The sequence below is a fragment of the Muscardinus avellanarius genome, assembly GCF_963383645.1.
Source record: "Muscardinus avellanarius genome assembly, chromosome: 6".
NCBI lineage: Eukaryota > Metazoa > Chordata > Mammalia > Rodentia > Gliridae > Muscardinus > Muscardinus avellanarius.
In genome coordinates, this window is record NC_137791.1 from 83,843,140 (window position 1) to 83,869,519 (window position 26,380).

The window sequence follows — 26,380 nt, forward strand, 5'->3', positions numbered from 1 at the left end:
CCACCATGCCTGGCTCCATGAGCTTCTTCAACGTGCTTATTTTACTGCAGCAAAATTAAACTTCTTTGATATTAAAAAAAATAAGTTATTCCTCCTATCCTCCTGTACCTCTGAACCCATTGCCTATTATCTCTCTATCTCTTCCACTCCACACCCATTCCAGTCTCTGTCAACTTTTTCACTTTATCACTAATGCAAGTGAGAAAATGCATTATTTGTCTTGCTATGCCTGACTTACTTTCACTTAACATAATATCTTCCAGTTCTATCCATGCTACCACAAATGACAGAATTTTATTTTTTATGGCTGAAAAAATGTCATTATGTTTATATAACACATTTTCCCCATTCATCTGTTGATATACCTACCCCTAGGCACTTGTCAAGACTGTTTTACACATGTCTATACTAATTTACATTCACAATAAAATTATTTGTACACATTTGCACTATTTGGCTTCATCCTACTCTGTAAGCTTCTTTAAAGGCAAGAAGCGCTCTGCCTTGTTCACCCTTACTATCCTTATACCACCCATATCTAGTATATAATAGATATTCAAAAACTAATTATTACATAACTGAAATGCATTGACTAATTAATGACATCCCTGCAACTTTTCAATGTACCACTAATTTAAGAAGCCATGATTTTCTCATAAAGAGCTAAAGATTAAAAAGATTCTCACAGTTTGCAGACAACCTCAGCTAATACTTAGTGAGGCCCTTTGCAACTCAGTATAACCCTGTTTCAAAATAAAGAATAAAAAATAGGGCTGGGACTGTAGCTCGGAGGTAGAATGCCCGTGGGTTCCATACCCAATACTGCAAAAATTTTAAAAAGGGGGTGTATTCATTTCAAGTCACCCCCCATGCCATTTTGGCATGGGGCTGTATTTCTATTTTCTGTATTTCTATCTTCCTAATAAACTTCTTTAAATCTTCAAAAAAATTTAAAAAAAGGATTTGCATCACTCTTATACTGGACAAGTACGTGTCTGCTACAAAGTACTAGTTAAAATATTGGAATGCTTCTCTTTTTGTTCACAAACAATTCCTACATTAAGCCCACAAAGTCACAAATTTATCTCTCAGGTTCTTTAAATGCCCCTATTCCCTACCCTGGATTCTCTTCTCTTCTTTTTTTCAACAAAATAGTTTAAATTTAGCACAGAGCAAGGTGCATGCCTGCAATCCCAGCACTTGGGAGGCTGGGGCAAGAGGATTGTAGGTTCGAGTTCGGCCTCATCAGTTTAAAGAGGGCCACCGCAATTTAGTGAGATCCTGTTTTAAATAAAATAGGGCTGGGGGTATATCTCAGAGGTTGAATGTTCTTAGGTTCAATCCCTAGTACCACAGGAAAAAAATACTTAGTACAGGAAAAAAATTCAAGACGCAGCTCCAACTCTAGCCAGACTGAGTCCTGCCTCCCTGATGACCATGCACCACTGTTCCTTAAGTAATTGAATATTATCTCTGTTCCTACACATTAAGGAATTATTCAAAAAGCCCTTCCCAAGTGCTTGTTATTTGCTTGGCTTAATATTAAACAATGTGGTAATACAATGGTGGTTTCTACCTCCCAGGAGCTCATAGTCTAGTTGAAGCAAAAGACATCCCAATATAAGATAGCAATCAAACTAGCAGCATTAAAACATATGGCTAAGCACCCAATGTCAAGTGCAATGATCACTCCAGGAATCCAAGTAGGAAAAAGAGAGAGAACAGAATGTCAGTATCTTTCAGCAAAAGCTTCATGAAGGAGGAATGGACTTTGACTTTGAAATATGAATAGGATCTCCATGAATTAAGATGAGAGAAAAAAATTGCCAGAGGCAGAGCATGAAAAGAAGAAAATTATCTGTGATAACACTATTCTTTGGCAGAACAATGAAGAGAGTTCTGTTGGGATGATTGATTTGTGTATTCCTCATCCTCATTATTGCCACAGAGGCACATGTTTATAAAGAATGCATACTATTTTTTAGGCATAGCTTTAATTGTCATGTATGCACTGTTTTGGGTTTATTTCCTTTCTTCAATCCTCACAGCAACCATATCCCATGGATACTTTTATTGTTTCCACTTAGGAAAATTAAGTAATTACCCAGCATGATAGAGTTTTCACATGGGCATTCAAGATTCTAACCCAGGTCTCTCTTGTTCAAATGATGAAGAAGAGTAGTCAGCTTTTCTTACTTCCTGCTTCCAAAAGGATGACTTCACTGATGCTTACAGAACAAAAATATACCCAAACCTTGTGTAATTTCTAGCTGGAAATAACTGCACAAAGCTGGGCGTGGTGGCTCCCCGCGCTTGGGAGGTGGAGACAGGAGGATCGCGCAGGTTCGAAGCCAGCCGCACTGGCTTAAGAGACCCTGTTTCCAAATAAAAATATAAAAAATGGGTCTGGGAGTGTAGCCCAGAGGTAGAAGGGCTTCCAGAAACCCCAGTACCACCAAAAAAATAATAATAATAACTGCACAAATTGGATTTAGAGAGCAAAAACCTGAAAACCTGTCTTGGGAAGTTTAGATTTAACTTAAAGGATATAAGACTGATTTCTAAATAAAAAACAATCATGCAAGGATATGATCTGACAGACATTTCTTGAAAAGATTAGTCTGGTAAAGTCAAGGTAGATGAATTAAAAAATACAAAAGTGGAAGCAGGGAAATCAATTTGAAGGTTATTATAAAAGTATTAGTGTCAACTGATGAAAGAATGGAGTAAAGGAATAGTAAAATAGATAAGAAAGCCTGGTGCCATGGCACATGCCTGTGAGCTCAACCATTTGGAAGGCTAAGACAGGATTGCAAGTTTGAGGCCTGTCTCAGGAACTTAGGAAGACCCTGCCTCAAAATAAAAACACAAATAAAAAGAGCTGGGAATGTAGCTCAGTGGCAGAGCACACCTGGGTTTCAATTCCTGGTGTGTGTGTGTTCCTCTCTCTTTCTCTCTCTCTCTCTCACACACACAGAATTGGGCTAATTCAAAAGGTAGTTGTTATTAGAAATTACAGAACCTGGAGACCTATAAAATGTGAAAATGATGAGAAAAGCAGAACAAGATTTTGCTGTTGGTGGAAGTGGTGTCATTTACTAAAGGAAGAAATGTTTGGCCGGGCGTGGTGGCGCACGCTTGTAATCCCAGCACTTGGGAGGCTGAGACAGGAGGATCGCACAGGTTCAAAGCCAGCCTCAGCTACTTAGTGAGGCTCTCAGCAACTTAGTGAGACCCTGTTTCCAAATAAAAAAAATATATATATATATATATATATATATATATATATATATATATGGTCTGGGAGTATAGCCCAGAGGTAGAAAGCCTCTGGGTTCCACCCCCAGTACCACCAATTGAATAAAATTCAGTTAAACTGAGTTTGAAATGACCACTGTGCAGAGAAAAATTTTCTGTCTGCAGACCTTAAATTGGAATAGACAGTATCACTGATACTGACAGTTTCCTTCCCAAGTTCTCACATTCCCCAACATGCAGTGTGCACCAGTTCTACTGTTATCAAACAAAAACATGCTACACCTCCACACAGTTAACCACTATGCTTTCCATTTAGAATCTTCTCCCCCTTGTCTACTAGAAAAGTTCCTTTAGATTTTTGAAATGTGAAGTGTTATTTCCTCCATGATAAGATCTGTGATTCTCTCTGGCAATATTATTTACTCTCTTTAATTCTATCTTGTATTTAAAATTTTTTTAATTATTAGTATCTATCTGTAAATAATGTGTGGGAAGAATCCCTGTAATTTGCTCATTGTTAAGTCTATATCACTTAGAATAGGATCAGTAGAATAATATGTAGATTATTAATATATACTTATAGATGTATTTGAATAAGTGAACAATTAACTTCTCTCACAATATCTATCACATCGTAAATCAGTGACTTGTTTATATTTCTATTTTTCAGCTAAAATGAATGACTTGATAACAAGAAAATCTTTTTAAAATATATACATTTACTGATGCATTGTAATTATACGTCATACTGAGGTATAGAGTGTTAGGAATACACATGCACACACTAAGATTATTTTCCTTTGGATCCCACTCTTCTTTCCCTTCCTTGAACATATAATTGAGATTGATATCTGTGAGTAATTTTATATATGTGCATAGCATTCTTTAAACTGTTAACTTCTTTTTCAAGTACTTGATAAAAAAATTTAAGTACTAACTTTAAAATTAAAGAAAGCTGTAAACCCAGAGATTTCTGACCAATGAGTCAGAGATTCTTTGAGCATATTGGGATGGATTCTAGGAATCAGCATCCCACCAAGTCCTCTCAGTAGTTTTGATTCTGGTTGTCAGAGTTACTATACCATAAGAAAGCAAGACAAAATTATCTTATTTTCATTCTTTTTTTAACCCTAGTAATTACTGACCAGGATACAGAAGATTTGTTCACTCGAGGTAAGTTTTGAAATTATTTTGTAAATATATATAGATAACAATGAAATATTTATTAAAGAAAATGTGATATAATTAATTTTTAAAAAATCAGAGTACAAGTCTGTTGTATTTTTTGCAGAGATGATGTCTGTGAAATTGGTGCTTTTATCTGAATTTACTCAGGAAGGTTGTTAATGAAATGAGACACTGCTGCTTCCACTGGCCAAAAAAAAAAAAAAAAAAAAAAAAATAGCAGTGGCATACCACTGATTCAGTACTCATAGTTGACCTTATAGAAATTTTCTTAGCAGTTTTAGCAGTTTTAGAGAGCCCTAGTTCTACATGGTATTTCTGTAAACTTGTAAATTATACTCAGTGGTGCCATTTAGTAGATTTTCCTAACCAGCAGCATAATTTCCTTTGTCATGGATTCCATTTTTATGATTAAACTGAATAAGGTATAATAAAGTTTGAAAAGTTTTATCAGTTTGGGGTCTATAGTCTAAAGAGAAAGTCACTATTTTCCAACATTACTCTATCACAGGCTAGGATAGCTGAAATATAATTCCTAGAAAAACATTCTAGTTATCTGGCCTACAGAATGTAGTTAAACATATCTGGATTGCTGGCCTATCTCAGACACTTAAGTGATTTTACAAAGTAATGCAACCTCTAGGCGGGTGTTTTCCAACTTCATTATATATTTAATTCATGATTATTTCTAATTGTAATGTGCTTAAATATTTCACTAGAATATACAAAGAACTTAAAAGACTTTATACTAAAAAATATCCCAATCAAGAAATGGGCAATTGAATTAAATAGACACTTCAGCAAAGAAAATACATAAATGGCCAATAAATACATGAAAAAATGTTCAACGTCATTAGCAATCAGGGAAATGCAAATCAAAACTACCATAAAATTCCATCTAACCCCAATCAGAATGGCAATCATCAAAAAGTCAAAAAACAATAAATGTTGTCAAGGATGTGAGGAAAGTAAAATTCTTCTACACTTTGGTGAGATTACAAATTAGTTCAGGCACTATGAAGATTAGTATGCAGATTTCTCAGAAAACTGGGAATGAATCTATCATATGATCTGGCTATAACACTCCTGGGTAACTTTCCAAAGGGGCTAAAATCAGAGAACTACAGTAAAATATGTACATCCATGTTCATAGCAGCACAATTCACAATAGCCAAATTATGAAACTTACCTAGGTGCCCATCAACAGATGGATGAATTACAAAATTATGTAATATACAAACAATGAAATTCTACTCAGCAATAAAGAAGAACAAAATTAAGTCATTTGAAGGAAAATGAAAGAACCGGAAAAACATTATGTTAAGTGAAATTTAGCCAGTCTCGGAAAGTAAACGGTCATGTTTTCTTTAATATGTAGAAGCTAGGAAGTAAACCAAAGGGACTCCAAATAATGGAGGAGAAACCTCAGTGAGCCAGAGAGGCAATATAGGGTAAGAGGAGGGAGAATAATGAGGATCATTGCAGGAATTACTGCCACTAGCTTTGTGAACGTATGTGAAAATACTAGTGTCAAACCCAGTTCTCTGTATGGGGAAGGAGAGATGAAGAGAAAGTAGGGGGGCACCAAGTACTGTGTGCATATATATCATTTTCAATGTGAGATTATAATGCACCAGTAAAAGCAAAAAATATTCACTAGAGAATCTATTTGGAGAATGCAGCAGAAGAACGTATGCTTTATCCACAATGGAAGTCTGTTTCTCTTGCATTTGGGGAATTTGCAAGATAAAAATGCCGTCTGAGGCAGGACACTTCTTGAGAGTCAGTCTAGCAATAGAAATTGTTGGTAGTGGTTTACATTTAGTTTCTCATTAATAGAATAAATAAGAGAAAACAAATCATGGGAACTGGGGTTGAGAGGAAGCAAGTGATTAGCCCACCCTAGCCTGTTTTAATTTGAGCAATCAGAGTGCTCATGGATTCTTAGGTCATTTAATTAATCCTAGATAATAGAAACTTTCAATCATACTGGAAAATATTCTGTGGCCCTGCAGCAACTCCCTTTCATGGGTCCATAGGATTATCTAGAGTCAAGTCTAGAGGTAGACTGGTGCGTCCATGACAAACTGCAGTACCATTAAGGAAGTTTCTTGATGAGACCATCTTTCTTTCAAGTATTAAGTCTGCATCTCTACTCAAAAAGCAGCTTCTGATGTGTTTCCTGATGTGGGTCTGGAAGTCAACATTTCTAACAAGTCCCCAGTGGATGCTCAAGCTACAGATCCACAGAAGATGGAAATTTCCCAGGAGTCTTGGACTGAGCTGACAAATCCAGCACTGACCTATGTTTAACCCTCACACTCATGAGGCACTCCAAACAACTTTAAAGCTGCTCCAGAATTTGAAACCCACATGTCGACTAAGTCCAGAATTTTTCTCTATAATGCAGTTAATATCAATAGTAGTCACACATATAGTCTAAAGATATTAACATATGGAGCTAGGCACAGTGGCACATGCCTGCAACCCCAGTACTTGGGAGGCTGAGACAGGATCACAAGCTCGAGGCCAGTGCACGGTAACTCACTGAGACCTTGCTTCAAAATACAATAAAATAGTCGGGGATGGTGGCACACACTAGAAATTCCTGCGCTTGGGAGGCTGAGATAGGAGGATTGCACAGGTTCAAAGCCAGCCTCAGCTACTTAGTGAGACTCTCAGCAACTTAGTGAGACCCTGTTTCCAAATAAAATATTTTAAAAATAGGTCTGGGAGTATAGCCTGGAGATAGAAAGCCCCTGGGTATATATATATATATATATATATATATATATACACTGTGTATATATATATATATACACACATATATATATATGTATATACACACATATATATATATACCTGTGTATATATATATATATACACACATATGTGTGTGTGTGTGTGTGTGTGTGTGTGTGTGTGTGTGTGTGTGTGTCTGGAGAAGTAGCTCAGAGGTAGAATGTCCATGAGTTTAATTCCCAGCACACACATGCACACACACACACACACACACACACACACACACAACCCTAACATATTATTCATGCTTTTGGAAAGTCTAGCATGTCCTGGGGAAAAAGACAAACAAGACATACAATTACAAATATTAGGAAAACTCTGTAAATGTAGTCTCCCAAATGTAAATCATTCATGATCTTCCCAGTACATTAATACCCTTTTTTCCTTAGAATGCGGGGCCCGTCCAGACCTAATAACACTGTCGGAAGAGAGAGTTGTTGGAGGTACTCTAGCTGATGAGGGTGACTGGCCATGGCAAGTCAGTCTACAGCTGAATAATGTCCACCACTGTGGAGGCATCCTGATCAGTAACACATGGATCTTGTCAGCAGCTCACTGCTTCAGAAGGTGAGAACACAGCTACCCACCCATCTGGGAACAATTATGATAGACAGGTGAACAAAGATGACAACTACTACACCCAGGACTAAGCATGATTGGAATGAGGCCAGAAATAATTCAACGCAAAAAAAAGCTAATGGGTCTTTTTTCCTATTAATTAAAGCAAACATATTTGTTCTCCTTTAGCTTACTAGTTTACTGGTAGTTCTTCAAATCATGTAATGGCATAGCATCATGATAAAGAGTAAAAATGTATATAACAAAATATTTAACATATCTTATGGCTCATTGTTTATTTTAATTAAGGAAAATATTATTGTCTTTGTCTTCATGTTATTGTTAGAACTGAGTAGGCTAATGCAAACAGATGCTAAATTTTTGCTGTGGAAAATTTGCACATTGTTTAATGAAAGCTCTTCAGCAAACTGATGGCTGACTTAGAGACTGTCTGATGACATTATATTAATTCAACCAAGGCCGGGCGTGGTGGCGCACGCTTGTAATCCCCGCGCTTGGGAGGCGAAGACAGGAGGATCACTCAGGTTCCAAGCCAGCCGTGCTGGCTTAATAGACCCTGTTTCCAAAAATAATATAGGTCTGGGAGTGCAGCCCGGAGGTAGAAGGACTTTCAGGAACCCCAGTACCACCAAAAAGAATAAATAAATAATTCAACCAAAATATTAGTGGTTACCTATAATGAGCTCAGTATTGCATGCTGTAGAAGCTACTAATGTAAATAAAACACTGTCCTCAGGAAACTTTATTCTACTATTGGAGGTAGAATATATAAATATATATATATATATATATATATATATATATATATGATTTTTTGTTTGTGTATGTGGTGTTGGGATTGAACCCAGGGTCATTCTACCTCCAAGCTACACCCCCAGCCAGAATTTTTTTTTCTATTTTGAAACAGCATCTCACTAAGTTTAGGAGAGCCTCCCTAAGTAGCTGAGGCTGCTGGTTGCGAATCCAGATCCTCCTGTCTCAGCCTCCCAAGTACTGGAATTACAAGGGTGCGCCATCACACCCAGCTATATATACATGTTCACACACACACACGCACACACACACATTCGGGACCCTTACAGCTTAGTGAGACCCTGTTTCAAAATAAAAAATAGGGCTGGGGTATAGTTTGGAGGTAGAATGCCCCTGAATTCAATCCCCAGTATCACACACACACACACACACACACACACACACACACACACACACACACACCCAAAATGATTATAGTGAGTGGCTAAGTAAAATAAATTTAGACAACTTACAAGAATTTGAAGGAGATACCGGGGGTGATCCTAGGTGCATTCTACTTCTGAGCTACATTCCCAGCACTTTAAATTTTTATTCTGAAACAGAGTCTCACCAAGTTGCTGGCCTCAAATTTATAATCCTCCTGTTTCAATATCTCAAGTACTGGGATCATAGGCATGCGTCACTGTGCCCAAATAGCAATTCTTATTCAAGATCACTAATAAGCTGCCAGTGGAGAGTAAGTTGTATAAATTTATCCCAGTGGCACAAAGAAAAGGTCATGTGACTTACAATGAAAAAATTTTAGACCTCAACATGACAAAAACCTGCTAGCTCAGACCTACCTTACTATTGAAGAATCCTAGACCCTAACAATTGTTGAAAAATAAATTCAATTAGATAATCCAGAAAAGTGATGCTGAACTCAAGTGTGCCTCTGATCAAGTTTCTCTTCTCACCCTTTTTCATAACTTGCTACTGTCCAAAATCCACCCTACTTATTATAGACCCACAGCCCTTTACAGTCAAATTAACCCAAACTTATTTTTCAAAGTATATAACTTGAACTTCAGGCTAACAATAAATGTCTCCTTCCCTAGACTCTGCCTACACTTCCCCACTTCTGCGTACCACTCAACCTGGTGGTTCTCCTTGAAATGTTACTCTCTTTCCCAAATCTCTATTTCTTCCTACTTGAATTCCATGGCATCTTCAATTGCTAAGAATATTCATATTTGAGGGCACTATCTTTTAATATAATACCTTTTCACAAAGGTATTTGTTAAAGGGCCGATGTGGTAGCGCACACTTGTAAACCCAGCACTTAGGAGGCTGAGACAGGAGGATCGCACAGGTTTGAACCCAGCCTCAGCTACTTAGTGAGGCTCTCAGCAACTTAGTGAAACCCTGTTTCCAAATAAAGTATAAAATAGGTCTGAGAGTATAGCCCAGAGGTAGAAAAGCCCCTGGGTTCCACCCCCAGTACCACAAAAATGTATTTGTTAATTTAAGAAGATATAAAGATTAGTGAGACTGGTGTACAGTTTCTAAACAAAAGTTTTAGGAAAACACAAATTTACACTTCATGCTATCTTATAACTCCATGTTTATAGACAGTGAATAAATTTTAAATGTATTTTATATATTTCCAGATGATAGAATTCTGATTTAATTTGGCAAATTTATTGCTGTATACCATATAATACAAGAAAAATTCAAACATTTCAATCATCATAGCCACTTCAAAGGCCAAAGAACAAGAATAACACTAATTGATTCAGATCACACCTTGAGTGTGGAAACCAGAAATGCACATTACTGGACTTAGCGGGCATTTAGAATAACCAAGGATACCATAGAAACTGGACTTGATTCTAGGTTCTATTCAGGCCCAACTTTCAAAATCTATCTAAAGGACATTTCTATATTGAAAGTCACAATTATAAATATCACTACCGATTATTAAAGGAATCCAGAGAACATCTTTGAATCTTGCTCCCACAAATCCTATTCACTACCAGTATGGAAAGACTAAAGCTGATAAAACTACATAAACCACGCACTGGTGCTCTCCCTAAAGACCAGACTGACACTGAGAACCATCAATGAGGATTTGTTTGGGGCATGAGCAGCCTTATATCAAGGTACAGTCAAGATAAGGCCCTATGAGAGATTAGGAAATTGTCACCTCTTCCTTGAAACTTTCCCTTTAAAGATGTTTTCTCTTTGAACTCTATGTTCTAGTCTCACAGAAGTATTATAATCTATCCTTTACAATAGCCTTTGTGATTTATGATATCATAATTGTTTCTGTTAATTTCCTCTGCTAGTGTGTGGAACTCCTTAAGGGTACAGGCCATAATTATTTAGATTTTTACACCCAGAGACTCATACTATTTCTTAAACACAGTAGACACTTGGCAGTAGCTCACGGAGCTATAGTTAGTGAAAATTCATAGCTATGTTCACTGGGTGCTGACTTTGTGCCAATCACTGTGCTTGGCATGTGTCGTTTGTTTCACTAACACTTAACAGCGTATGAGAGGATGCCATCAATCACATCTTATACATAAAACAAGAATCAGAGATAGTCACTAACTTGCCATAAATAATAATGCTAATATGTGGCATAGCCAAGATTTAAATCTAAATATAACTGATTCCAAAACCATGCTCTTATTTATTTGATGGAAAAAAGAACACACACACACATACACACACATACACACAGGCACATATGCACGCATGCATGCAGTTACAAAACACACTCCTATGCATCTTTCTGTAAACCTTTAGGAATTTCTATGATATTTACTAAAATGTATATATGCAGTCTGATAAATAGACCAGAAAGTTTTTCAGACATTTAAATTTTCACTAGTAATATTAAGAATTTCAACACCGGGCGTGGTGGCGTACACTTGTAATCCCCACACTTGGGAGGCGGAGACAGGAGGATTGCACAGGTTCGAAGCCAGCCTCGCTGGCTTAAGAGACCCTGTTTCCAAATAAAAATGTATATAAAAAAAATAGGTTTGGGAGTGTAGCCTGGAGGTAGAAGGGTTTCCAGAAACCCCAGTACCACCAAAAAAATAAAAAAGTTTCAGTTACATCCTCACCAACAACATACTTGGTATGATTCATTTTTATTTTTTAATTTTTTTATTGGTGCATTATAGTTATACATCCTAATGTGGAACAAAATGGTAGTGGCACACATGCGCACATCACTCATTTAGCCCTTCCCCATTCCCATCCCGTGCCCTCCCCCCTTTTCCCTTCTCATGTTTGGCTTGGTGGTTGATATGTTTGTAAATGTATATAATGTACATTAGGGAATTTCCCTCTTCTCCCTCCCATCCCCTTCAGTTAGGCAGCCTTATTTGCTCATGTATGGTTTCTCTTTCCTCGTCTAGCGTTCCTCCTGTCACCCTTTTCCTCTGTAGCTTCTGCATATTAGGAAGAGGATCTGATTTTTTACTTTTTTTGACTGACTGATCTCACTTAGCATAATGTTCTCCAGTTCCATCCATTTTGAAGTAATTTTATTCTTTATGGCTGTGTAAAATTCCATTGTGTACATATTTCATAGTATTGATTTTTATCATTCTCATTTATTATATGTTCACTGTTATAATTTCTATTTCTTGATTACTAGTGAGTTTGAATATCTTTTCATATATCCAGGAGCTATTTGAGTTTCCCTTTCCTTGAATTTGCTATTAATGCTTTGGCAATTTCATAATGATTTTCCTGTCCATGTATTATTGGTTTACAGAATCTGTATAGTCTATAAAATTTTACATATTGAACATTATGAATATTTTCTCATGGTTTCTCATCCATGTGCTAAACTTCTCTATGGTATGCTTAATTTTGATTTAATGAACTTTATCAAATTTTTTACATTGTGTGTTTTAAGGATTAAGATAAAAAGTTAGAATTCTTAAGTCACATTGATAGTTTTCTATATTTTTATGTTAGTGTGCTCTCTCTTTTCCCTCTCTCTTCAATATATATATCGAATATATAGACTGTGTATGCATATACACGTATATATATATACAGATAAAAAAGCATCACATTTAGTACAGAAAAATGTGTCTATTAATAAAACAAAGATGCCCCTTATTATCACTACTGTTTAAATAAAGCTTCGCTTTCAACTCCAAAAGAGGAAAAAATAAGTATTAAAAAAATGAGTTAAAACCAAATGGACATCATTTTAGACTTCCTATTTCCTCAAATAGAAGTGTGTAGAAAAGGGAGAGATCAAAGAGGATATTTGAGTATCCTCATTGGAATAGAAAAATTCCAAGATATTTACTTCACAACGTCTTCTAAAGCCTTTATTTCTTTAAACCGTCATTCATTCTGACAGCAAGTATCCAAATGCTTTTACTAGCTTACAGTTCAGAAACATACACCAAAGAGATGTCAGTCAAACTATTCCTAGATGGTGAAGAATCACAAATGCAAAATTCAATTACTCAAAGTGCTCACAAATTTCCTATTCAAATAGCATGTTTTCAAATATTTTTAGTTATTCTAATCCTCAACAATGGACTGCCACCTTTGGAATTTCTACAACATCACCTCTACTGAGAGCAAGAGTAAGAGCTATTTCAATCCATAACAATTATGTATATCCAAGTAATGAAAATGATATTGCAGCTGTGCAACTTGAAAGACCTATCACCTTTACAAGAAATATCCACAGAGTGTGTCTTCCAGAGGCTACCCAGAATATTGTACCTGATTCTACTGCTTATGTAACAGGATGGGGATCTCTAACTTACGGCGGTAAGTATCTCAGGAAAAACAAAACAAAATAACTTAACAACAAAATAACTTAACAACAACAACAAATAAAATCTCCCATCATTCACTGGTATGTAATTTTTTAAAAAATTGGGAAATATCTGAAGGACAAGTTCTAAAGACAGACCATCCTATTTTTGTGTCAGCATAAGCTCTGACCAGCCCTGAGTTTTCCAGTAAAACGAAGCAGAGCAGTACCCCTAGGAACTTAAAAATTCTCAAACACAATAATAAGAAAATGTAAAAGAATGTGATAAACAAACATGAGCTTTTTAATAATCCAAATATTTCGTGGAACTCAAATCACTTTTCTATAAAGAAATAAAGACTTAAATAGATATTGTCTAAGAACTTTTATAGCCTCTAAGATATTAGTTGTCCTTGAAGGTATTTATGGATGAAATGAACTCTGCCTCTGTGGCAAGAATATCCACATAAGCATTGTTCGTGCTTGTTTCTTTCCTCCTCCTCCTCCTTCTCCTCCTCCTCCTCCTCCTCCTCCTCCTCCTCCTCCTCCTCCTCCTCTTTCTTCTTCTTCTTCTTCTTCTTCTTCTTCTTCTTCTTCTTCTTCTTCTTCTTCTTCTTCTTCTTCTCCTTCTCCTTCTCCTTCTCCTTCTCCTTCTCCTTCTTCTTCTTCTTGTACTGGGGATTGAACCCAGAGGCAGTCTACCTCCAAAGTATACCCCGACCCCATTTTATATTTTTTATTTTGAAACAGGGTCTCACTAGTTCAATGAGTTTCACTACTTTTTGGGCTGTCATTGAACCTGCGGTCCTCCTGTCTCAGCCTTCAAAGAACTGGGACTGCAGGCATGTACCACCACATCCAGCTGCTTGTTTCTTGAATTAATAAGATGAAAGTTAAAATGAAGGGACTATACAAGAGCAAATAGAACCAGGGAGAAAAATTAAGTTTCAAGGAAATGGAAGGGTAGCATGAAGAGTTTCCCTGGGCTTTACTTATGGTGTAGATTATCTGTCCAAGCAATCAGATAAAGCCTTAATTTCCCCAGAAAATGTTTCATTGTGATTGTCTGGCCCAAAGTAATTTGAAGTAACAAATAAAATGTTTTCCATCATTGAAAACTATAAAAATGCTATTTTGAGGGACCATCAATATAAAATTAAGTCTTTAGCCTTAAAAGCAGACTGATTTTTCTTCTGCTGCTAGAGTAAAGGCTACTCAATATGTAATTTCCCAGGCCAAAAGTCAACTGGTGGGTAATTTAAATTCTATTAGTCAACTTTAAGATGGCAAATTTATTTGTTTTCTCTAAAGATCTAAAGGCACTGCATTACAAAACTAATGCAAAAAGGTAGGGGAATTCATCTGCCTATAGTTGTTAACCTTTTATCCTTTGGTAACCTTCTACCTCCAGGCTACACTCCCAGACCTATTTTATATTTTTATTTGGAATCAGGGTCTCTTAAGCCAGAGAGGCTGGCTTCAAACCTGCGTGATCCTCCTGTCTCCGCCTCCCAAGAGCGGGGATTACAAGCGTGTGCCACCACGCCCGGCTTTTGGTAACCTTTTCTGAGAAGAAACTCCTATGTCTTAGCTTCAAGTGCCTTCCTTGCTAAAGAAGGTTTAATGTTTGAAGTATATTTGTTCTTTCTCAAATTAGTAACAGAGCCATTAATTTATATATCCTGAAATCATTCTGCTTCTGCTTTTATACTAAATAGGTAACACAGTCACTGAACTACGGCAAGGACAGGTCAGAATAATCAGTAATAATGTATGTAATGCAGCAGATGGTTATAATGGAGCCGTCTCATCTGGAATGCTCTGCGCTGGAGCGTCCGGAGGTGGAGTAGATGCGTGCCAGGTAAGTTCAAGACAATCTTATCAATGTCATAATCTGAGGAGTTTATAACATTTACTAGGGTTATGCCTTGACAGATATAACGATTACATTACCATACACATCTCTGATTCTCCAATTTTTATGATTCAATTTTTAGAGGAAAAAATCTCTTCTGATTTATTATGAAAACAAACTTTTGACTTTTAACCACTATTAAAAGTTAAGTATAATCTTATTGCACACCATGGTGAATACAGTTAATAGATTATTATACCCTCAAAATTAACAGCCAGACATGGTGGCACATACCTGCAATTGCCTGTAATTCCAATACTTGGGAAGATGAGACAGGAGAATTGCAGGTTTGATGCCAGTCTCAGCAACTTAGACCCTTTTTCAAAATAAAAAATTAAAAGGGCTGAGAGTATAGTTTAGAGGTAGAATGCCCTTAGATTCAATTCTCAGTACCATACACATACCAAAACGCCAAAAATAAATTTCAAATGTTCTCACACACACAAAAAATGTTAGGTATTTGAGGTAATGTAAATGTTAAATAACTTGATTTATTTATATATTATATTCATAAACTATAGCATCATTTTTCTACCACATAAATGTATACAATTAAAACTAATCATTCTCTCTAGGATCATATATAATAAAGTAAGTTTTGAGATATAAATAATTTTGTAGCATCTTGAAGACAGAAAATTCATGCAAAATTTTAATTATTTGAGTCACAAGAGCTGCTGCAATTATGTAATGGAACAGGTAGAAAAAAAAATACTTGAAACTGGCCTGTAACTTTTTAACCAAATATATAAAAGCAAACAATAAATATAAAATTCTCACTTTTAAAGTTATAGGACATATTTGTATATATGTTTATATCACTTTGAGTCTCATTATAATGTATACTTATATTGCACCAGTAAAAGTATACAAAATAAAATTATTGGAATAATCTTGATTAAATTATATATGCTTGATTGATATACTTATGTTTTGTGATTAGTTTTTTTCCTGTGTCTGAAATCCACTCCCATATAGTGCCCTACTTAGTGTTAGAAATTAAATATTTCTTTATATATTCTGTCTTTTACTGAGGAATCTGCTATTATTTTCCTGGGCAAATTTTATGCAAAAGGATATTTTTTTGCCTCAAATGTTACTAAGCTGCATATTTAGTATTCACAGTCTTGAAAATTGGACAACAAACAGTGCTTATACTCTATTCCCCAATTCATGAACACTTTTCCCTAAATGTAACATTTAATTAACTTCATGCTGTGTGTGGATTAACATTTTCAAGATACTATTAAGTACACATTCAACCTTCATTTTAAGTGGAGATGTCTCTATGATAGGGAACACTTCCTTCTTTCTTTCCTATTTCTCTTTATTGCTAATCCAGTAGCAACAAATTCTTAAATTTCATGACAGTTTTCCAAAGAATATACCAATTGATAATAACACACCTCCATGATAATGATTTGAGATCTAGTTAAGAGTATTGATTAGAATTCACTGAAGGTCACCTATGCTGCACCTTCCCTTTTTTGTTTACAAATTCTGCTCTTCTTTTATTTTTTTCTGCTCTCCTTTTGAGAAAGATTCAAGTCATAACTCCCCATGAAAATCTCCCTGTGTGCTCCACTACAGACCTCATCAATTTCTAGCTAAAATATTATAATGCATAGACTTTATGCTTCAAAAAAGGCACATTACATGGAGCACATGAAATCCTATTGATTTCTTTTATTCTTTTGTTCATTCATTCATTCATTCATTCATTCATTCATTCGTTTATATGGACTCTTTACTATGCACTATTTATTATGCTGGTATGGCAATGCATTCCCTTAACTCAGCAGGTCTGTAATCTGGAAGAGAAGACACAAGCTCAAATGTCTGCAGCCAAGTGGTGAAGCTGGCCAGAAACAGGGAAAATTACAAGTCTCTTTTAGTTCAGCATTTGGTTGCCCACTCCTGATAATGCACCATGCAGAAAACACTGTAATTATGTATGAATATCCCACAAAGAAACCCACAGCAATGTGTAATTTGTACTAAGAGAGAGCAGGAGGAAAAAGGAAAGAAGAAAGGGAGGGAGTAAGAAAGGGTGGGAGTGAGGGAGGGAGGAAAAAATGCAATGACAGGAAGTACTGAGAAATGGTTCACGGGAGCATGCATACGTCATCCAAAGGAGCGTGGTGTCTATCAGCCCCATTCAGTACTTCAGCTGCTCACTTGCACACTGACCCTTCTTGCCATCCAGACCAGTAATTAAACAGTGGGGCAGAGCGAACTACTAAGAACATTCAAATGAATAACTAACTTTTCTAGACACACACTTGGTAATAATACCTGACTTTTATTAGCACTGACTATGTGGCAGGCTGTACAAAAAGTGTTTTGTGTTCTAAACTCATGTAAACTCATAAAAAATTATTTACTGATAAGGAAACTGAGGCACAGAAAATTGTTAAATAGTTTACTGAAGTTCACATAGCTGGTAAATAGAAGATTTGAACACAAGCTACCTAGATCCAGAACCCACACACAGAATTAATCTGCCATACAATATAAAAGATGTACTAAATTTGTCTCCCAAACCAGATTATTATATACATAAATATGTTCTACTTGATTGTTTATTTTAATTGGCTAATAAATATCTCTTAGGGAGTGTTTTATTGTCATGTAAGTTTTTCAATTGTTCATCAAAAGAATACTTTTTTGTATACTGAAGATTGAACCCAGGGGCATTTTACCTCTAAACTATACATCCAGCCCCATTTTACCTTTATTTTGAAACAGTATCTCACTAGGTAGATGAGTCTCACTATTTGGTGAAACTGCCCTCTATCGTTTGGTCCCTCTGTCTCAGTCTTCCAAGTACTGGGATTACAAGCATACACCACTACACCTGGCTCAAAAGAATACTTTGTGATGTCGTGATCAGACATCATGCAGAGAACTAAGGATAGGTAGAGAAGTGGAACTTCTAGAAACTTATTCATTCAACAAATATTTCCTTTGCATCTCCTATGGGCAAGAAGCCTAAGTTGCAGCAATGTGTCCAGAATAGGTCTGCCCTCCTCCCTGGCGGACCTTACAGTAGAGCTGGGAAGTCAGACATTGAACTGACATTTATGACAATGTCATAACTGCAGTGAGTGCCGCAGAGACATCGAGGTACCTCAACGATGAGAGCTAACCAATAGAAATCCAAACTGGCACACAAGTGGACTGGTATAAAGTAATGCGAAAGCAGTGACAAGAGATGCACACAAGATATAGGATGTAGGATGTAGGAACACAATGCAAAACTAATTGAGCCCAAAGCTAGAAGAGGGGAAAGAAAAGAGAAAAGGGAAGGTTAAGACCGGTTTCTAGAGGAGGTAAAGCCTGAGACAATTAATAGGCGACCAGGCAGTAACTAAGGCAAGTCTGGGAAATGTGCTTCTCATCTTCTCAGAGGTACTGAATGAACGACTTATACATGAAGGATTTCTGTAATTTTTTGCATGACTTGGTATACTTCAAAAGAAAATACACTGACTTTATTCATATAATGAATATGACCTCCTCTACTACCATAGCAATAGACTCAAGATTTTGAATTTGTCCTTGCACTTAAGTAATCTTTTTTTTTTTTCCTTCAGGGTGATTCCGGTGGCCCACTAGTACAAGAAGACTCACGGCGCCTTTGGTTCCTTGTGGGGATAGTGAGCTGGGGCTATCAGTGTGGCCTGCCCAATAGGCCAGGAGTGTACACTCGAGTGACAGCTTACCGTAACTGGATTACAGAACAAACCGGGGTCTAGTGCAAAAAAAAAAAACAAAAAAAAAAAAAACATCTTTGTTACAAAGTTTGTATGCAGGTATGCATGCCTAAAATTCCAAAGCATTACTTTTCAGCTGAAAAAGAAACTGAAAATGTCCTATTTTAATATCCTGTTACATAAATATGGTTTAACAAACACTACTTTATCTCCTTTTATTACTATGGACTTTATATTTTCTCAAGAAAACCATATAAATGGTGTATAGTACTGTAGCTGTGTAACAGGGAAAACATATTAGTTAGAGAGTTAATAATTTTATTACAGTGTGGTAAGTGCTAGTAGTGAGAAAAACAGCTACCTTGATAGTGTATACTAGAGCATCCTGGGCAAGTCTGAAAAGATCAGAAGGTTGATCTCTGAGGACGTCTCATTGAAACCAGTATGTCAGCCAAGTGTAGAAACTTGTAAAGGAAGCAGTGGCAGAATAACACTCAAGACAGAAGGAATAGTGTGAGCCAATAAAAATAGTATTTATTTAAAATTTCTAGTTGTCGAATATTTTATAGGACATGTAATTTCTAAAATTAAAAATGTGAAAGCATTGTACAGTTCTAGAGCAATCTTAATTATCCTGTGTGGGCATGCTCCAATAGGAACTCTTGATGAATTTAAGGTATTTAATACTAAAGCTAAAATAGTTCAATCCTCAATTGAGACAAAAAGATTTACACACACACACACACACACACACACACACACACATATGTAGATAGATAGATAGATAGATAGATAGATAGATAGATAGATAGATATAGTCTTGATGATGACTTTTATTTAAAATATATTCAATCTATATATAGGAGAATCTATATCTCTTCCATAGAGAAGCTGAGGAGAGACACCTATACAACCTTTTCAAGTATCCATACAACTACATAGTGCTTCTTAATAACTAAATAATACTAATTTTAATAACTGGATATTTGATAGTCAGGAAGAATTTCCCACTGGCAATTATTTTTTAGAATAAAAGGATCCTTAATAGTTAAAACTAAGTCATGAATTGAAAGTTAAAAAGTTAAAGAGGCAAAGGGGGAAGAGTTGGTTTGCAAAAAGAAAGATTAAATAGCTTAGTACTGATAAAACTATCTTGAAGAAAATAATATTCTTCCCCACCTCTTTCACACATACACACAACCATCACCACCACTAAAGTGTATATAATAAATAAAATCTATTAAAATGTAATGGCACAACAATCTATATAATCTGAATCACAAGTGTTACTGAGTTTTTATGGGCTCCCAGTGTAGCTAAAGCTTGGTCATGCATAACTATCTATGTGTCACAGCTTCCTCCTGAATGCTAACTCCCTACACCAGGGTATCAGAACAATTCCAGTCATTGTAATGAAAACTTTTTCATTTCCTGATGTAATACTGTGAAGAGATCTACATTAAACTATTAATTCCTTAGGAAAAGGAGTTGAAGATGAAACTAACTCTTGGTGAAATGTACAATCAAATCTCCAGTATGCTTTATTTCAAATAAACTCTTTTTACACTCTTTCCTTGTCTAATTATTTATGGAAATTATGATTGCTAAAGGATGACCTAAAATAATTTTTAATTGGTTCTCCAATGAGAAAACTGCCAACCAGACTCTAGGGCTTGGCTCTTTCTGCCACCTTATAATCAAGCTCTATAACTAAGGCCAGCGTCCAGCTGGACACTCCCTGGCTGCACCCTGTAAGGACAACATTAAACTGGTAATTCAGAGCAAGCCTCAAGGGGAGGGTGTCTCAGTGTGTGGCTGTGTTTGCATGTGTGTGTGTGTGTGTGTGTGTGTGTGTGTGTGTGTGTGCTGTGCCCTCACATAACCACACTGATATATTTGTTTCTATCTATATCTTAAAATCTATTTAAGGGAGTATTTAATAAAAAAATGAATTCAATTATTTATTGCAAATGATAAAAGTTACTTAGCAAAGTATGTATATTTTTATCAAGATATATTTGAAAACCAGAGGGACACTTATTTAAAAAGCTTCTTTTTATGTACTGATGAGTTCCATTTTGCTGACACCTAAGTGACTTCATAAAAGCAATTTTGTATAGTTGTAGAGGAGTGGTTATTTAAACATTCTTGCAGCTATTAAAAAAGCGTTCTAAAACTCACAGAAACTTTCCAGCAACCTAATTTTGTTGCAGAAAGTTATTAATACCAAGAAAAATTTTGTTCAACATACAGAAAGCATAAATATTAACCAACTGAAAAATAAAATGACTATTGATATTCAAATTGGGGCTAAAATAATGGCAAAACTAGTGAAAGGAGAATTATCCAAGGAAACTTAGAGCAAAGAAGTGTTCATTGTACTAACTGTAAGTCTTGATTACAATGTGCAATAATTTATTTAAGAAATGTGTTGAGTCCTAATATGCTCTAGGCTCTCTATTAGGTAACAATAAAAAAACTATATGTAATAAATAGCTCTTAGCCTAAGACACTGAGAATAGTGGTGAATTCCTTCACAATACACATAATCAACAAATAGCATATATCTATAATTAATAAATGATGACCACAAATCAGTAAGATAAAGACAAATAATGATATAAATAGGAAAAATATTGGAATGAGTACACCAGAAAAAAAGAAAACCAAATGGCCAGTATATATAACAAAAGAGGCTTTCCCGTATTAGAAATAAGAACAATGAAAATTAAAGCAAATAAAATATACCACCACTACACATTTACCAAAATGAGTAAAAATTTTAAAAGTCTGGGAATATCAAGAACTGGCAAGAATTGAAGAGTCTAAATTTCTTTGATAAAGTGGAAAAAGATTAGCATTCTTTAAGGCAGGATGTCACAAGCAAATCATATGACCTAACAATTCTATTCCAAAATGAATACTCTAGAAATATATATGCAAAGAAGCAGTAATATTCAAAGAAGCATTATTCATAATAGCTAAACAGCAGAAACAACCTAATGTCCATCAACAATAGAATGGATAAGTAGTTTTTGTTATATCCATACAATAGGATATCATATAACAACAGAAATGAATAAACTAGAGTTGCATCTAACAACATAAATGAAACTTAAAAACACAAAGTTAAACCAAGACAGTCACAAAAGGATGTACGCAACATTATTCTATTTATATAACATTTAGAACCCAACATTACTTAAGAAATCATTCTTATAAAACTTTTTAAAAAGTAAGGCGTTTTTTACAAAGAAAAATGGTAATGATAAGAGAGTAGGGGGAAACTTATAATTACAAAAGGAAAGGCAGTTTACTGCCAGTTTGTTAGCCAACTTCCATGAATACTTGCCTTAATATAAGTAATTAAAGCAAACATTTGTGTTTTATTACTTTCCTATACATGTACTGTTTTCTACATTTCTGATTTGTGGTATCCCAAGCATGGTGAGGGGAGGAATCAATAAATCCCAGGTCATTCAGGAAAGAGCCCTTGAAGGAAACCTTTTTAAAAATATAATATACTAGCCGGGCGTGATGGCGCACGCTTGTAATCCCCTCGCTTGGGAGACATAGACAGGAGGATCACGCAGGTTCGAAGCCAGCCGTGCTGGCTTAAGAGACCCTGTTTCAAAAATATAAAATAGGTCTGAGAGTGTAGCCCGGAGGTGGAAGGGCTTCCAGGAACCCCACCAAATATATATATATATATATATTACATCATGAAGGATAGCAGGAAAAGCATTTTATACTTCATCATGATCCATATTAAACTTTTAATAATTATTTGTGTTTTTCTAAAAGACGTTTCCATTTATGTATAAAACCTGAGCAATAACGTCTTCTACTTCATAAAGTTTTATTCTGGGTACAACAAAGAAATGTGAGCATTTTAATAAATTGTGCAAAAGGGAAAATATAAAACTTGTGATTTAGAAAAAAATTGAAATTTCTGCTATGAAGATGGGTAATCAGTTGATTTATTTCATAAACACAAAGAGTACACATTCTAAAATCCTATTTGTTATTCCTTACTTTTAATAATAATGACCATGACATCTTTTTCTAAATATCTAGATCATACTGTGGAAAAAAGTGTCACTTTTCAGCAGAAAGTTCAAGGTCTTTTTACATTAGAAATTCCCAGTGCTCTTAGGCAAAGGATTTCAGTTACCACTAGTCTGCCTAAGTAGTTAGTTATGTATAGCCAGTCTCTTTCTGAGCAAATTGACTGAGCTCCTTTTCATAATATGTGCCAAACAAAACTCGATCAGGAAAACTTAAAGTGTGAAAGTTTCAAAGCTCAATGCCATTTCTACTAAAATTTACATTTTCTCATTAAATAAAGTTAACATTAAAACTTTCTTTTTACACCAATTAGACAAAATGTTTTTTTTAAGTTTATGAAAAAATTTCTCACTAAAATGCCATCTAAATATCTTCCTTCTGTAAAAATAAAGCAAACCTACAAGTACTATGAAATGATCTTTTTTAACATGATTATAGAATTCATTTGGGTAGAAATCATGAAGAAGGCAACTTCTTTAAATACTAACATTAATATATTGAAGTGTGGTAGTTAACACTGTTAGACCTATGCTACCAAAGTCTATAAATTACCCAAAACTTCTGTTAAAACGTGTTTCACATAAAACACTTTTATAAGGATTTCTGCTTTCACTGAAAGTGGTTTTGTTAGAAAACTCCCATATATGCTAGTCTGGGTTATTCTGATGTAAATGGTTTTTAGTCTCCTGACCAAATTTGAAGTTCTACTTGCTAATAAAATTTAATTTGAATTGACACCATTCCGGTCAGGCATAGTGGCACACATCTGTAATCCCAGTAGGAGGCTGAGACAGGATGATCACAGGTTTAAGACCAGTCTCAGCAATGTAGGGAGACTCCCAGCAACTTGGCAAGACTCTGTTTTATTTTTTTACTTTTTTTTTTTTTTGGTGGTACTGGGGTTCCTGGAAGCCCTTCTACCTACGGGCTACACTCCCAGACCTATTTTTACATTTTTTTTATTTGGAAACAGGGTCTCCTAAGCCAGCGCGCGTGGCTGGCTTCGAACCTGCGCGATCCTCCTGTCTCTGCCTCCCAAGCGCGGGGATTACAAGCATGCGCCACCACGCCCTGCCCAAGACTCTGTTTTAAAACAAAACAAAATCCCACCAACAAAGTATTAGAGTTCCCACTTTTCCACATCTTTACCAGCATTTATTGTTGTTTGTGTTTTTAATGATTGCCATTCCAATTGTAGTTAGGTAAAATCTCAGGGTAGTTTTGATTTGCATCTCTCTGATTGCTAATTATGTTGAACATTTTTTCATACATTTATTGGCCATTTGAATTTCATCTTTTGTGAAATGTCTATTTAGTTCACTTGCCCACTTTTTTTGTTTTCTTAGCAGTGAGTTTCTTGACTTCTCTGTATAATCTAGGTATTAGTCCTCTATCAGAGTAATAGTTGACAACATTTTTCTTCCATTCTATCGGCTCTCTGTTAAGGTTCTTGATAGTTTTCTTTGCTGTCAGAAGCTCTGGTTTAATGTAATCCCATGTATTAATTCTCCTTTTAATTTCTTGTGTCTTTTGGGTCTTGTTGAGAAAGTTTTTACCTGTGCCTATGTGCTGAAGTGTTTGACCTATGCCCTCTTTAAGGAGCTACAGAGTCTCTGGTCTGATTTCTGTGTCTTTGATCCATTTTGAGTTGACTCTTGTGCAAGGTGAGAAAGTGGGGTTTATTTCCCTTTTTCTGCATATGGTTAACCAGCTTTGCAAACACTATCTGTTGAAGAGGCTATATTTTTTCCAGTGTATGTCTTTGTCAAAAATCAATTGGCTGTTAAGTGTGAGGATTTGTTTCTGAGTTTTCTATTCTGCTCCATTGGTCTATGTGTCTGTTTTTGTGCTAATACCATGCTCTAGAATATATTGTTGATGGAATTGCAAATTAGTGTAATCACTTTAGAAAAAAGTATGAAGGATCCTCAAAAGAATGGGAACAAACTTACCATATGACCCAGCAATACCACTTCTGGGTATCTACCCAAAAGAATGAAAACCAAACTACCAAACTAATGCATGCATATCTATGTTCATAGCCACACAATTCACAATTGCCAAACTATGTAACCAGCCAAGATATCTATCAACAGATGAATGGATTACAAAATTATGGGATATTTACACAGGAAATTTTAGTCAGCCATAAAGAAGAACAAAAATTATGTCATTTGCGGGAAAATGGATGGAACTGTAGAACATTATGCTAAGTGAGATTACTCAGTCACAAAAAGTAAAAAATAGGATGCTTTCCCTAACATGCAGAAGCTAGGGAGAAAAGGGTCATAAGAGGAACTCTGGACTAAGAAGAAGAAACCACAGATGAGCAAATAAGGCAGCCTAACTGAGGGGAATGAGAGGGAGAAAGAGGGAAATTCCTTAATGTACATGATATACATTCATAAACAATATCAAAGTTTATCAGTAGTCAAAAATGAGAAGGAGGGAGAGGGGAGGGAATGGGTGGGAACTGGCGAAGGGCTAAATGAGTGATGTGTGCCTCTACCGTCTTGTACCCCATTAAGATGTATGACTACAAGGCACTAATAAAAATAAAATAGACTGAGGGCATAGCTCAAAGATAGAGTTCAATCCCCAGTACTACAAAATAATTAATAATAATAATAAATAATAATAATAATATTCTACACAATTTCAAAGAAAGAAGGAAGGAGAGGGAAAAATGTAGAAGCAGGTCATTTTTTAAAAACTGTTTTAGTTTTCTAAACCAAACCGTCTCATTTTATTGAGAGAATCTGTGCTCGTTTAGTAGAAAACCACAAGAAATAAAACTCATTTTTTCTTCAGGATTTTGGAGAGAATAACGAGATGGGAAACTAAGCAGAAGTGATTGATACCCTAATGTTTTTTATAATATCTTATTTGGGCATTGTATTGCTTCCCACATCAGGTGAACCAGAACTGGTTACTGCATAGTAAGAAATAGTTGACTCACTCGATTTCAACCAACCACTTTGCCAGTGTGTTCACACACACATGCACAAGTGTATCTGCTTAATATCATTGAACTCTAACTCCCAAGATCATTTTATGGGGCCACGACTACCTGTTTGTTACTTCTTGAAAGGCCATTTATTCAGGTGTCCAGCATACCATATATGTCTTATATATTAAGGGATAAAGTCAAAGACTATTTGAGTAAGTTTTTCATTATCAAGGAATAAGTAAATTTCATATATTAAAAATCATGTCTTCTTGTATATTAAAAATCTAATCATTGAAATTTTATTTGAAATAATGAATACTAATGATAATTATGTTATAGTTATAAAGCATTTTCTAACTACAAAGTCA

The 26,380-nt window shown here is 35.5% G+C and overlaps 1 protein-coding gene across 1 annotated transcript in view; it reads left to right on the forward strand.

The window, feature by feature from the left end:
- LOC308264104 (transmembrane protease serine 11D-like) overlaps nt 1-19,036 on the forward strand; it is a gene marked incomplete at both ends in the record, with an annotated part of 78,952 nt that extends 59,916 nt beyond the window's left edge. The window contains 5 exons of the mRNA XM_080697235.1: nt 4,393-4,431; nt 7,635-7,812; nt 13,118-13,377; nt 15,082-15,224; nt 18,875-19,036. Coding sequence (XP_080553361.1) covers nt 4,393-4,431; nt 7,635-7,812; nt 13,118-13,377; nt 15,082-15,224; nt 18,875-19,036 — 782 coding nt within the window. The remainder of the gene's footprint in view (nt 1-4,392; nt 4,432-7,634; nt 7,813-13,117; nt 13,378-15,081; nt 15,225-18,874) is intronic.
- Between the last annotated feature and the right edge of the window lie 7,344 nt (nt 19,037-26,380).